The sequence below is a fragment of the Salvelinus fontinalis genome, chromosome 29 (genome assembly GCF_029448725.1).
Source record: "Salvelinus fontinalis isolate EN_2023a chromosome 29, ASM2944872v1, whole genome shotgun sequence".
NCBI lineage: Eukaryota > Metazoa > Chordata > Actinopteri > Salmoniformes > Salmonidae > Salvelinus > Salvelinus fontinalis.
This window is the reverse complement of record NC_074693.1, coordinates 22320638-22335784: the sequence shown is the minus strand read 5'-3', so window position 1 is coordinate 22335784 and position 15147 is coordinate 22320638. Positions and strand designations below refer to the sequence as shown.

The following is a 15147-nucleotide window of genomic DNA, read 5'->3' as shown; positions in this document are numbered from 1 at the left end:
TAGTAAAACAAGCTTAAGAATTTGTAATTATAATAGACTATCTATTATGCCACTTTATAGCCTACTGCAACATACTCTCTCAGAGTGCTATGTGGTAACTTTTGTCCCTGTAGGAGAACCCTCTGAAAATAAGGTTCCTGATAGAACCCTTCTCAGTTCACATAAAACCTTATTTGGGAGCACAGAACATCTGCTTTCAAATATCACCCTTGAGGTGGTTCTATGTGGAACCAAAAAGGGTTCTCAGAATCCTATTTTAGAGGGTCCTAGGAACAGTGGGTTAACTGCCTTGTTCAGGGGCAGAACGACAGATTTTTACCATGTCAGCTCAGGGGATTAGATCTAGCAACCTTTCGGGTAACTGGCCCAACGTTAACTACTAGGCAACCTGCCGCGCCATATGCTCTACTGTCCAAGAGACCAGTTATGGAATGCCTTCAGCCTACGTACATCTATACAAGTATTACGCATTAGACCCATTTCAGCACATTGACCGACTTCTATCCTCAGTCCAGACGCTCTCTGTTACAACTGAATTGTTATTAGGTAACCGCGTTAGAAACCTGTCCAATAGAAACAGCTGGCTGTGGTCACATGACAGTTTATGTAACATTTATAAAAAAAAGTGAGAATATTATTTATGGTGTGCTATCAAATCGCCCGAGTAGTGAGCTGAACAGGCGCAAAGACATCAGAAAATGAGATGGAGAAGGACCTGTTACTTCCAAAAATGAAATAATAATTTCGCGAGACTACTGCACAACAGCAGTCATCATGGGAACGGATAGTACAGATTGTATGCTGCTTCTTGCGGTAGAAGCGTTTAAATCTAAAAACTTCGGGCTCGCAGCAGACATATACGAATGTCAAATGCTGCACCTCCGTGACCCTGGTAAGCAGCAAGATCTGTTGGTGAAACGAGCCGATGCCCTGGCATTTGCTGGCAAATTGAACGAAGCTTTCGAAATCTACCGAAAAGCGGCTGAAATCGAGAGACTCCGACCAGTCCATCTGGAGAATCTTATTAAATATCTCTCTAACAGTATTAAAAGAAATGATGGGACAGACAGTCAAAGCAATAGGCAGGAGACAAACTCCTATTGCGTTGGATATGATGCATTTACCTGCAGAATATGTTATAGATTTCTATACGAGCCAGTTACCTTGCCTTGTGGACACTGCTTTTGCAAAAAGTGCCTGGACAGAGAAAAAATGCCTGTCTGCTGCAAAGAGTGCAATGACATGACCAAATTCAATGATGTGGACAATTATAGAGTAAATGTTGTTCTTAGTAACTTGTTATCAAAGTGGTTTCCAGTTCAATTACTTGCTGTTCATCTGAGACGTGAGGGGAATGGACTATATTCAGAGAAAATGGATTCTGCTTTGGAAAAATACAACGAAGCAATACAAATAGGTATAGTATTTTACCTTTTCATTTCAATCACTATTCAAAATGGAATCAAACTCATTCTAAATGGAATTAAATTAAATCAGTGGCCTATATCCTATGCAATGTTGCAACAGTATGTAGGGTACTGTTTTCAGTGCCCATGGGCTGGTTTAATTGACAGCTGAATCACTGTTTTACTAGGCTATAACCCCTTAATTCGGAGAGAGTCGTGCTTATGTCAGACATGGGCGTGTGAAGGTTAAATAAAATGTTATGTAGGCTAGGCCATGGTTACCAACACTGGGCTAGGCGACCAAACATTGAGTAACATGTGAGCCATGACATTTTGTTGTGATTGTGTAACAAACAGTAAAATACATGTGGGTCAAGGGTAATTAATGTTCAACAGTAGACACAGGAGTATTGGTTCCACTGTCATTATTGATTAAACATATACTTCTTGAAATGTTGAACAACAATCTCTCTCAACAATAATCCAAAATCCCCACATTTTCACTGTGATCTAAAGAACACTGGTCTTGTGTGACATTCAATGATAGAATGATGGAATAATTAATAGATTATCATTTTCAGTATGTTGTATTTATTTTCCAGCTCCTAGGGACCATGTTCTGTACAGCAACCGATCACAGATCAATTCCAGTCTGAAGAATTACCAGGATGCCCTTCATGATGCAGAGATGGCATGCAAACTCATGCCTCTTTGGTCCATGGTGAGGGTTGGATGTTTTGCCATGTTTAATTTAGATCTATCATCAGAACTTCACAATCCAAAGACATTGTAGGATTGTACTGATTACTAAACATTATTTTTCTTCCAGGGACATATTAGAAAAGCACAAGCTCTTGTCACTCTGGGGAAATGTGAAGAAGCGTTAAGAGAGTACCTGATCGTCATTGCATTAGACCCTGAGAGTAAACTGGCAAAAACAGAGGCGCAAAAGATTCTGAGTGATCTCCTGGCCCCTGTCACTGATCAAGTACACAACAGAATCCTGGACTGCACAAGTCTACTATCTTCCAGAAGTAGATTTAAAGGTGGCGCCCTGAACACCTCAAGCTGCATCATCACCACATCTTACAAGGTAAGAGAAGTCATCTATCTTCTGAGTTTTTCTATATAATACAGTACTATCATATAGTGCCTGAAGTTGAGCTCATGAACTTATGAACTTACTAAAATGTCCTATCATCACCCTTTCTCACAGGAATACAAGAATATCATCGCCTCTGACGAGAAGTTGACGTTGTCCCCCACGATGAGTGAATCTAAGACAGATGGCTCATTTGAGACATGCAGCGGAAAGAAAAGAGAAAATCAGGTGAATGTCTGCCATCCCAGCGTCACCAACAGGAGCGTCTTCCTCAAACGTAGCTCATCCGAGGACAGCCAAGTGGACAGTAGTGACATCTGCAAGCGTTCAAGATATGGTAAGTTTAAATACCTCTTGTCTCACCCCTTAAATGCTCTTTAATTCAATGGAGCTTTATTGGCATGATGTCTACTGTAAGTGAAGTAGTCGTTGAGATTCACTATCTAACTCAAATGGTTATCCTTTACAGAAGTGACCCAGAATGAACAGGAAACTTCCTGGAGTACAGTGCTTGCTGGCCTCATAGACCCGACTGACCTGGAGTGTTCTCTGTGTATGAGGTGAGTACTACCATCCATGACAATACTTGTAGCTGAATTGTAGTATTTGCCACTTAAGGCTAAATGGATAGTAATATAGTGTTCTGCTTTTGATTCTGATATTCTAGGATTAAAAGTTATTTTCTCAGCCTGACACAAGATATCAATCTTGCTTTCTGATAGTATTAAGCAATAAAGATGAATAGGTAAACATCTAGCCTTATTTTCACTGTTATAGCTTACATTTCATTATCAAACATTCGAATTGAATTGCTATAGGCTATAAAAAATAACCTGAAAGTAATCAACAATAGAGTAGTGTGAGACGTTCTGAGTATCCTTTCTCTCCATGGTATACCCTAGGCTCTTTTATGAACCAGTCACCACTCCTTGTGGACACACCTTCTGTCTGAAATGCCTCGAGCGATGTCTGGACTACAATCCCAAGTGTCCTCTCTGCAAGATGGATCTGAAAGAGTACCTGTCAGAAAGTAAATACAACAAGACTGTCTTGGTGGAGAACCTCATCTGCAAGTATCTGCCATCCGAGCTCATGGACAGGCAGAAAGTCAACGCAGAGGAGATTGCAGACTTATCGAAGTAAGAATCACGTCGGCATACAGACACTACCCTATTGATCCAGTACTGTGTAACAGAGACACGTAACATTGCATTTATGTTTCTTCACCTGTAACTTTGGATATATTATTTCCTCAAACTAATAATTTTCTCTACTTTGATTTCTTCTTTTGCAGTCTAAACAAGAACGTGCCTATATTTGTTTGCACCATGGCCTTCCCCACCGTTCCATGCCCTCTTCACGTCTTTGAGCCCTGCTACCGGCTGATGATCCGCAGGTGTATGGAGATGGGTACCAAGCAGTTTGGAATGTGCCTCGATGATAACCTCAAAGGGTGAGTAAAGCCTGTACAAAGCAGAGAGACATTGTGTTGCATGTTCCTCAGTCAGACAGGTTATATCGGCATCATCTGGCAGTTCATGTTAACAACTCAGAAGCCCCATTGGGTCAACTCTCTTGTTTGTCCCCATTGGGTCAACTGTCTTGTTTGTCCCCATTGGGTCAACTCTCTTGTTTGTCCCCATTGGGTCAACTCTCTTGTTTGTCCCCATTGGGTCAACTCTCTTGTTTGTCCCCATTGGGTCAACTCTCTTGTTTGTCCCCATTGGGTCAACTCTCTTGTTTGTCCCCATTGGGTCAACTCTCTTGTTTGTCCCAACTCTCTTGTTTGTCCCCATTGGGTCAACTCTCTTGTTTGGCCTTAGGCTATTATCAGAACTGAGCAGGTCTTGCATGTCATTTTGTATAATCAACTTCAGATAGTTGATATAGCCTACTTTATTGTTTGGTCCCCCTGTGAATGCCTTAAGCACATTTTTGGTGTTATTTGCTTACCATATCTACTTTTTTTCCTTCCCCATAGATTTGCAGATTACGGTTGCCTCCTGGAGATCCGAAACGTGGAATTCTTTGCAGATGGCCGCTCCGTTGTTGACACCATCGGGAAAAGAAGGTTTAAAGTAATTGAGCACCACCAGAGAGATGGGTACAACACAGCAGACATTGAATACCTGGAAGACATTAAGGTCATTGTTATTCACATAAACTCAAGCATTTGCGTGAATGTTCTCTGAACTTGTTTGAACATGTTTAAAGTGTATCTCGTCGTGCTAATAAAGGCTGTTCTTGTTCTGTATAGGTGGAGGGTGTGACAGAGAAGGAGCTGCAGAGTCTCCATGATGCAGTGTACGACCAGGCCTTAATCTGGGTCAACTCCCTCAAAGCAGAACAGATGGAGAGGATTGTGGGTCACTTTGGGCCCATGCCGGAGAAAAACTCTGAACCACAGGTAAATATGTGAACCCTGGATACAGATCGTATATGTGTTAACTCTATTTTGATACGACACAGTTTGTATTGAACAGGTTATGGATGGATTCTTCTCGTTGTCCCCTGTAGGTCAGTCCCAATGGGCCATCCTGGTGCTGGTGGCTGCTGGCAGTCCTTCCTCTGCAGGGTCGAGCCCAGCTGCCCTTCCTTGCCCTGACCTCCCTGAAGGACAGACTCAGTGGCATCCGCAGAGTACTCCTCTTCATGACCCGCAGCCGCTCCTCTCGGTGACTCCAACCCTCACACAACCATCCTTCTCCTCCATGTGGATGTCTGTTTTGTCAGAAAGACCAAATGTTAACGAAAGCCTTCTGCGTAAATAGGTTATTGGCAAGTGGGCTTTGATTAGATTACCAAAATGTGATGCTGATTATTTCTTCCTTCCAAGGATTAGAAGAGGCTACTTATGGACTGAATCTTTTAATCAGTGTGCTTTCAAGACAATAATGATTGATTTAGTTTTTGTTATTATTTATAAACACAGCGTGTGCATGCAACATGTTTACATCCCTGGGAGGGATGACAAACTCTAAACTATTACATAAATCACTTTTTATTTCCATAGGGTTTATTAACCACCACAAATGACATATCAAAACCAAAACCCCTGAAAATGTAGAAAGTTAGTTAACAAAATGACGATACAGAACAGTACAGGTTCTGCTGCTGCTTTAACTATATCATTCAGATAATGTTTTGGTGTAGAGGAGTGTGATACACCTTCAGTTGAAAGGAGCTATCTCCTACTTACGATGGAATATGTATTGTTATTTATATTACCTACTTTGCAGCAGCAGCATAAGTGATACTCACATGGTGAGCAAAGATGGGTCGTGAGATTTGCCTTTAAGAAAGGAATTTTTTTTATTGTTTTGTTGGATGTTACATGATTCGTTGTCTGACTTTTTAAAAATAGTTTTCTACTGTTATTTTTTATGTTATGATGATCACCTTTTTATACAGACAATGTTGAACCAGGATGGTTATGTTGTTCAATCTTGTGGAAATGTGTTAATGAACAACAATTATGTTTTGTATACCAAGTGCCAATTGGAAGTTATTCTATTTATATAGGGCTGCCTTGTCTCTTATTTGCAACATATATGGTCATAAATTAGAGATGTGACACAAGTGACCAACAAACTCAGAGTGGTTGCAATAACGGTTATCACTTGTGCAGCGTGATTCCTGGCTTGTATACAAAAGACAACAACATGAATGTGAACATGCAAATAACTGTAGAGATGGGAAATATCAACTTGTAGAGCTTGCAGGATTTATCAGCCTTGCCACTTTTACCACTTTCCAATATTCTCAGTTTGGTTTTAGAAAAACATTTTGCATTTGGTTGTCCTGACCTAAGTCCCAAACACTCTGAAATTATTTTCCTAACACACATTACAGTCAGATGAAACAGGCAGCAGTCTAACCATTCTAAAAGTTCATGAAGGAGTTGGAATACTTATTTCTGACATTTGAACTGTCATCTTGTCATTCCAGTTATTGTCCACTGGAATCATAAACGGTAGCATCAAGCACTCAGTGATTTCTAATCTTTTTCAACATTTAGTGCCTTAAGTTGGATTTCCTCCATGATGCCAGTACCATAAAGCTCAAACTATGTAGTAGAATTCAGGGTTCAAGGTAACGTTCCATCGAGGAAGACTAAAGTCCAAACTATTGCTGAGGAGACAAACAGTAATTTTAAACAATTCCAGTCCTGGTTCATTGTGAGTATTGCTGTTACAAATATTGGTATTATATTGTGTATTTTATCCCAACTAAAAATGAAAATCATCTCAATGCAAGAACACAATTTGAGTATTTTCAGCTGGACTTTCATATACAACATTGAAACTTGGTTGAGTGGTTGAATTAAAAAATGTCAGGATAAAAGTTAATTGATTGGCATGTCAATCAATTATTTTTTCTCTCCAACATCACATATTTGCATGTATATACATTTGATATGGCTGTTGCATGTAAGCCAAATTCTATGCAAAGAATTTACATCAGAAAATGCTAAAACAATAGAAATTCAACGGTAGTATCTTCCTGCCCTTTTTGAATTCCACATTGAACCTCGCTCTAATGATTGAAACCTTCTACCTCTGACACACTGACCTGTAGCTCTTCCACCACAGAACATGCTAATTAAAATTGACATGTCATTTGTTTCTATGGAGATGAGGTGACCATGGATGGAGTCTTTTTTTGGGTGATTGTATAACACAGGTATAATTGCCTCTAACTGTATGTGTTTACAATTTTTTTTATTGTATGTTGTAGGCATCTTATCTGACGTTATATTTCTGTTTTGATGGAAATGTAGTCATTGCAATGTTATACAATGTACAGAAAACACACTTCTGAATAAAAAAGGCTCTTAATTAGTGGAATATGAGCTAAACCGATGGTCTTTCATTTGTCTCGTCCCGTGTTCAACATTTTTCTCCTTTCGTTATGTGTTCGTCTAAAGTAGTATCAATATAGGTCTTTAGAAAGGTCTAGAATGTTGAGACATAACAGAAAGCTTATGTAAGGCTGCATTGACTTTACACAACAGTGTGAATGTAGGTCACTGTTTAGGAGGAAGGAAACACTATTCCACTCCCCTTGCCCCACTGCCCCACATTCTGCAGCTCTGCCTTTTTGCTGGAGGAGATGACCTTACCCATACCGAACCGCACCTCTCTGACTGGGAGGGATAATGGACTCCGAGGAAGAGGGGACAAGTAGCACCAATGTAATTAGCAGGCTGTCTGTCTGGTGGGAGTGAGGGAGGGAGAAGCCATGGGGATAAATTTAATAGGGCTTACATAACGGGGCAGTCAGACGTTACGTAAACTTTGAAATGGGGTTAGCTTCTGCAGAGGATCCGGGTATCTTGTTCTGCCTTTGAGAGAGGGCATTTTTCAGCAGTCGGTCCAGGAATAGTGCCAAAATGGCAAGGGACTCTTTTTTTCCCCCCATCTTTGTTATTTTGAATAAGGTGTCATGCTTTGTTTGTTCAGGACAGACAAATGCAGAAACAAACTTTAGTGAGTGACAAATGGGATCTCAAAGGTGTGAAGCGACTAAGCCAGATATTATTCAACTGTACTGAGAGCCCCACTGGAACTAGAGAGTATAAAGATACTCTTTCTCAGAATATGCCTTAAAACAGATCCCTCATCAGCGTGCCCTAGCCAGACTGGCCACATAACACTAGTCCTATGTTACACGCCAAGTAAGGTTATGTAACTGAAATGATAAGGTCACTAGAGGGGTTGCTATTGGAACTTGGCTGATACACCTTCCCCCAATTTTATAAAACATGTAGCACACTGACAGAAGTAGGGCAAAGCAGTGCATTGTGGGAAAACTGGTTACCTAACTTACCCAGAAAAGGCATCTGGGAGGTTAAGTGCCTGTCTGTGTACTGATTTGACGACAGAACTCACACTTAGTGCTAGATCTTCCATTGTAAACAGTGTGAGAAACTGCGTGAGAGAGAGGGCAGTGTGTCAAAGGGCTAGAGTGTGCCCATGTGAGAAGTGTGAGACTGTGTGTGCCACAAGCTCATATGATACAGTGTTAGGTGCTCAATGTATAGCCCTGAGATGCTGCTGCCTGTGGCTGATAGCTCTGAGATGCTGCCAGTGGATGGATGGCACAGAGGGTGGGCTCTGACTTCAATACTGTCTCCTATCACTTCAATGTTGCCAACACTTCCATGCTGTCACTCTGTGCTGGCTGTGCTTGTAATGTGCAGACAGCCTGCCCTCAGCCTTAAGCTGCTGAGAATAAATGCATGCTATTTTAATGTGGCTGATCAAAGTGTTGTATAATGGTTATCATATTGCAGCGGATATTGCAGGGTTTCTCTTTGTATCCCTCAACGCTTTGTCTGTGATGAGGAAGAGTCAAACTAAAGAGTACACATCCTAGTTTACAACACGTGACAACAGTTGTGATACAACAGAGAGTTTGTCCGCGAAAACATTTTTACACAGGCAATGTGGAGACACCACCCAATGATTGTGTAATGATTTTTGTGCAGGCAGACTGTTGTATCACAACCATTGTGTCAAATGCATTTTACATCAGTTGTACAAGTTGTATTGTGTATGTGGCCATAGTCTTATCTTGCATTACACTTGTCTACTCTAATTCAATTAAATAAATACATATCCTTTAAACACCAGATGAGGGGTCCATTAGATTGCAAAGGCTTTTCAAAAGCAACGTTTGAGAGGGCTATCAACACGAGCTGAAACACAGGAAACATCTCTGCCACTGAAACATTCCTGACTCTTGGGAATGTGTGGTCTGTGCCTCCAACAAAACACCCCATGCACACGAGCTTAACCCATGGGCTGAAATGGAAGGTTGTGGAACACAAAAGAGATTTCATGAGTCAGTGACTCGGTTATCTCCCCTCTCCGAAACACTTTTGTCATCTGGAAGTATAATGCCATGTAAAAGTATTTGCCATGTCTGATTTTCTCTGTCTTGGCATATTTTTTATACTGAATGTTATCAGATCTTCAACCAAAACTTAAGATTAGATAAAGGGAACTTGAGTTTCCAAATAACGAAAAAATATACTTATTTTATTTATTTAATTAAACAAAGTTATGCAACACCCAATGCCCCTGTGTGAAAAAGTAATTGCCCCCTTACATTCAATAACCGGGTGTGCCACCTTTAGCTGCAATCAAATCAAACTTTATTTGTCACATGCGCCGAATACAACATGTGTAGTTGTTGATCAGTCTCTCCCATCGCTGTGGAGGAATTTTTGCCCGCTCTTACATGCAGAACTGCTTTAACTCAGTGATATTTGTGGGGTTTTAAGCATGAATTGCTCGTTTCAAGTCCTACCACAACATCTCAATTGGGATTAGATCTGCACTTTGAGTAGGCCATTCCAAAACTTCACATTTAGTTTTCGCCAGACGTAATGGTGGCGGTAGTGTGATGGTTTGGGGATGCTTTGCTGCCTCAAGACCCGGACGACTTGCCTTAATAGAAGGAATCATGAATTCTGCTCTGTATCAGAGAGTTCTACAGGAGAATGTCAGGCCATCCATCTGGGAGCTGAAGCGCAGCTGGGTCATGCAGCAAGACAATGATCCAAAACACACACTCAAGTCTACATGAAAATGTCTAAAAAGCAACAAATGTGAAGTTTTGAAATGGCTTGGTTAAAGTCCAGACCTAATCACAATTGAGATGTTGTGGCAGGACTTGAAATCAGCAATTCATGATTGAAAACCCACAAATGTCCCTGAGTTACAGCAGTTCTGCATGGAAGAGTGGGCCAAAATTCCTCCACAGCGACGTGAGAGACTGATCAACAACTACAGGAAGTGTTTGGTTGTGGTCATTGCAGCTTAAGATGGCACAACAAGTTATTGAGTGTTAGGGTGCAATTACTTTTACACACAGGGGCATTGGGTGTTGCATAACTTTGTTTATGAAATAAGTAAGTCATTGTTGTGTTATTTGTTAACTCAGGTTTCCTTTATCTAATATTAGGTTTTGGTTGAAGATCTGATAACATTCAGTATCAAAAATATACTAAAGTAGAGAAAATTAGAAGGGGGCAAATACTTTTTCACAGCATAGTACATGCTTTTATGTACATGATGTAACAAATACCCCCTCTCCAGCCAGGTCACTGTCAGTGGGGTCCAGTAGTCAAAAAGTGGACACTATGAACATCAGGAAAACTGTAGAATCACACTTCTTTAGTGAGGTGAAGCTCAATTCACTAAGGTGTCAAAAGTAAATAATACCTAGCATTTTATTAAGGTTTGTAAACTTTTAACATTCTGACCATAGAAGCAAATGTCTGGGCTGACATATCTGCACTTTGACAGCTGCAGCTGAACAGCCTTTATATAACAGTACCTGGCCCGGGCCATCCACTGGGTGTGTAGGTGCCTTATTCACTAGACATAATAAAGCCCTTGATGTGAGTAATGTGCTTGTGTAACACAGCAGAAAATGGCACAGAGGTTTGCAATGGCAGCGCAGCCCAAGAAGGTCAAGCGAGCCAAGCCGTTCCAAGTGTGGTTGTATAACATGTAATTGGGTACAGTAGGCTACTTAGTTATAAATACTAGTCCACAGGAAGGAAGATAGTGTGCCTGCTTAGTCATATCATGTAAAATTAAGTTCCATCTAAGTCATTACAAACTAAAGGGTATTTTCAGGTACAGTATGTGGAATGTGTACTGTGCAATGCAGGAATGGCTTAATAGCCACAGGCAGTGTTAATACTCCCTCTGACTTCGTTTCCATGCTACTGCAGTTCTAATGAATCAACACGCTATGCTTTGAGTTTTATATACAGTACCAGTCAAAATGTTGGACACACCTACTCATTCAAGGCTTTTAAAAATATTTTTATTATTTTCTACATTATAGAATAATAGTGAAGACATCAAACTATGAAATAACACATATGAAAACATGTAGTAACCAAAAAAGTGTTAAACATATCAAAACATATTTTATATTTGAGATTCTTCAAAGTAGCCACCCTTTGCCTTGATGACAGCTTTGCACACTCTTGGCATTCTCTCAACCAGCTTCATGAGGTAGTCACCTGGAATGCATTTCAATTAACAGGTGTGCCTTGTTAAAAGTTAATTTGTAGAATTGATTTCCTTCTTAATGCGTTTGAGCCTATCATTTGGGTTGTGACATGGTAGGGGGTCATATACAGAAGATAGCCCTATTTGATGAAAGACCAAATCCATATTATGGCAACAACAACTCAAATAATCAAAGAGAAACAACATTCCATCATTACTTTAAGACATGAAGGTCAGTCAATACGGAACATTTCAAGAACTCTGAAAGTTTCTTTAAGTGCAGTCACAAAAACCATCAAGCGGGCTCTCAAGAGGACCGCCACAGGAAAGGAAGACCGAGAGTTACCTCTCCTGCAAGTTCATTAGAGTTAACTGCACCTCAGATTGCAGCCCAAATAAATGTTTCACAGAGTTCAAGTAACAGACATCTCAACATCAACTGTTCAGAGACAGCATGAATCAGGCCTTCATGGTCGAATTGCTGCAAAGAAACAGCTACTAAAGGACACCAAGAAACAAGAAACAAGAAACACGAGCAATGAACATTAGACTGGTGGAAATCTGTCCTTTGGTCTGATGACTCCAAATTTGAGATTTTTGGTACCAATTGCCGTGTCTTTGTGAGACGCAGAGTAGGTGAACGGATGATCTCCACGTGTCGCTCCCACCATGAAGCATGGAGGAGGTGTGATGGTGCTTTGCTGGTGACACTGTGTGATTTATTTAGAGTTCGAGCCACACTTAACCAGCATGGCTACCACAGCATTCTGCAGCGATACGCCATCCCATCTGGTTTGCTCTTAGTGGGAATATCATTTGTTTTCCAACAGAACAATGACCCAACATACACCTCCAGGCTGTGTAAGGGTTATATGACCAAGGAGAGTGATGGAGTGCTGCATCAGATGACCTGGCCTCCACAATCACCCGACCTCAACCCAATTGAGATGGTTTTGGATTAGTTGGACTACAGAGTGAAAGAAAAGCAGTCAACACCTGCTCAGCATATGTGGGAGCGCAGACTGTTGGAAAAGCATTCCACATGAAGCTGGTTGAGAGAATGCCAAGAGTGTGCAAAGCTGTCCTCAAGGCAAAGGGTGGCTACTTTGAGGAATCTGAAATATATTTTGATTTAACACTTTTTTTGGTTGCCAAATGATTCCATGTGTGTTATTTCATGGTTTTGATGTCATCACTATTATTCTACAATGTAGAAAATAGTAAAATAAAGAAAAACCCTTGAATGAGTAGGTGTATCCAAACTTTGACTGGTACTGTAGGTCAGTCCAGCTGATCACAGACTCTGCTTTAAATTGAGGTAATAGTATTTAATCAACATTTCTTGGTAATTCAGATGAATTTTTGTAGTTACATGAAATAATTGTGGGTTGCATAAAATGAATCAAAGCAAGAGTTCGTCAATCTGTGCCTTGAATAGACATTTTCTCAAAACAAAGATTTGTTTATTTTTATTGCAATGCTCAAGAATGTTTTATTGGGTTTTCCCCTTGACTATTTTTGTATTATGTTTACGTTGCAAACTTGGCTGCATCCACATCAAATAGCAAACCTTGCCAGTGACCGTAGATACTGGAGAACGCTTGAGGGTGACAGTTCTGCAGCCGAACAATGACGATGATGATGAAACCCTCACTTAACAGCCTTTTGAAGATGAGGTTGAGCACCAACATATAGTAGAAGAAAGCTAACCACAAGGACAACATCCTCAGAGTGGCAGTAGCTCTGCTGTGTGTGCTAGTGGTCATCCTGCGATGGGATGGGAAGGAGAGAGAAGAGTCGCAGTTGCACTAATCTCGATGCTCTGCTGGACCGATATGGATCTAGCAGCAAGTCCTCCCATGCTCTGAGCTGAAACAGCTATTTGGCATTTGTTGATGCTCAGATTCCATCCTTCACCTGGCAGCTCTGTCTCTCTGTCAACCTCTGTATTTTTATCAGCCTGGTGGCCCACATCAGGAGCTGGGTGGGTTCTTAGGTAGGTGTTCAGTCAGTGTTCCATGTCACTGTCTCTTCAATTCTCCCTCAGCACCTGCAATACGTCCCAGCGCCTTCAGTCTGGACTCCACTGGTGGGCAGAGTGATATCACTACAGTTCCGCTGCCACTGAATCTAGATGGTATCTGAGTCCCAATGATCTGTTCCCTTGTTTCTGAAAAAAGAACAATAATTGATTGCTTAGATTCTCCCTCAACGTCAATGTTTGACAAAGATTTGATGACTACAAAACGCATGGGTACATCAACTCTCAAGACACCCTATAATGGAGTCACATCATTTGTGTGAATTATTATTATTTTTTACCTAGAAAGTTAGTGCAAATATATAGATGAAGATGGTGGTAAAGGTAATGGTTTTTGTGGGTACGGTTGTCATGAAGGACAGATAATGAAGTGTCAAACTCACAGGGCTATAAATACTCCCAGAGCACTGAAGCATGTGTTGCAGATGCAAAGTGTCCACTGAAGTGTGTGCTGCCAATGCAAAGTGTCCACTCCATGCAAACATCCTTTCTTGGTCCCACAAGGACACAGAAGAGATCGATATGGGAGAGCAGCAGCATTTTAAATGTCTCCGGACCTGAACCTCAATGAAAACCTGTGGTTTGAATTGAAGAGGGCAGGCCATAAGCACAGACGGATATCAAGGATCTGGAAAGATTCTGTATGGAGGAACGGTCTAAGATCCCTCCCAATGTGTTCTCCAAATTCATAAAACCTTTTTCTAAAAGGCTCAGGTTGCTAGAACACTGAAAACAGGGGAGCCAATCATTCCAACAACCCCTATATTTGAGATTGTTTTTCATTACCTAAAAACAATATAATTTAATTTAGGAATCACTACCCATGATTTGATCCAACACGATTTAACCGAATCCAAACTACCACACAAAAGCGAAGTGAATCTTTCGATTCGTCAAAAATAATAGTTTAAAATAAATCGGTTTCCATTTTGGGGGAGGAGGGGGGGGTTAAAATGTGAAGTGGGGCATCAGTTAAACAGTAAAAAAAAAGAAGATCTATCTGTGATGCACTATATTTGTCAGCTCGATTGTCAGTGGGTACAAAGAGGAGCAACTGTCAGATGTAACTTCCTTGTATTTTACTGTTCTTGAGTTCAGATGACAAAGAGAAACAGCCTTTGTTCATTACCGCACATTTTATGTACAAGTCATGTACACACGTTTAAAGGTAATACAAAAAATAAAATACATCAAACATGAGAGATTTAATAAATAAAAAGAAGAAACCTTCATCTCTTTCTTTCCATCCATGCTTATTCATCCCCAAATCAAAGATCAAGGCTAGGTTTAAGGTTTTGACACACCTGAACCTCCCCTCATACAGACTGACATTGTCAGTTAAGAAATTAAAACAAATAACTCATTTAGTCATTGGTCTGTCTTACTTAAAGACATATCATGTCAACTGAATCCAATTGTATGCCGTATCAATCAATAATTCAAAACCTTTACTCATTTGGCCCAATTCCCAACTCACTCCTTTCACTGCAGCGTGTGATTTGAGGGTTTCAGTGTCTGACCAATCAGAAGCTTGAAGGTATTAGAACAGCAGAAGAAGTAGAA

The 15147-nt window shown here is 40.6% G+C and overlaps 1 protein-coding gene across 1 annotated transcript; it reads left to right on the top strand.

Moving 5' to 3' along the window:
- The first annotated feature begins 64 nt into the window (after positions 1-64).
- On the top strand, positions 65-7370 carry LOC129827612 (LON peptidase N-terminal domain and RING finger protein 3-like). The gene is made up of 10 exons (XM_055888600.1): positions 65-1417; positions 2009-2127; positions 2236-2499; positions 2623-2845; positions 2978-3068; positions 3411-3647; positions 3803-3961; positions 4490-4652; positions 4766-4915; positions 5026-7370. The coding sequence occupies exons 1-10, from the start codon at positions 775-777 to the stop codon at positions 5185-5187; spliced, it is 2211 nt and encodes a 736-aa protein (XP_055744575.1). The 5' UTR covers positions 65-774; the 3' UTR covers positions 5188-7370.
- Positions 7371-15147: the final 7777 nt, after the last annotated feature.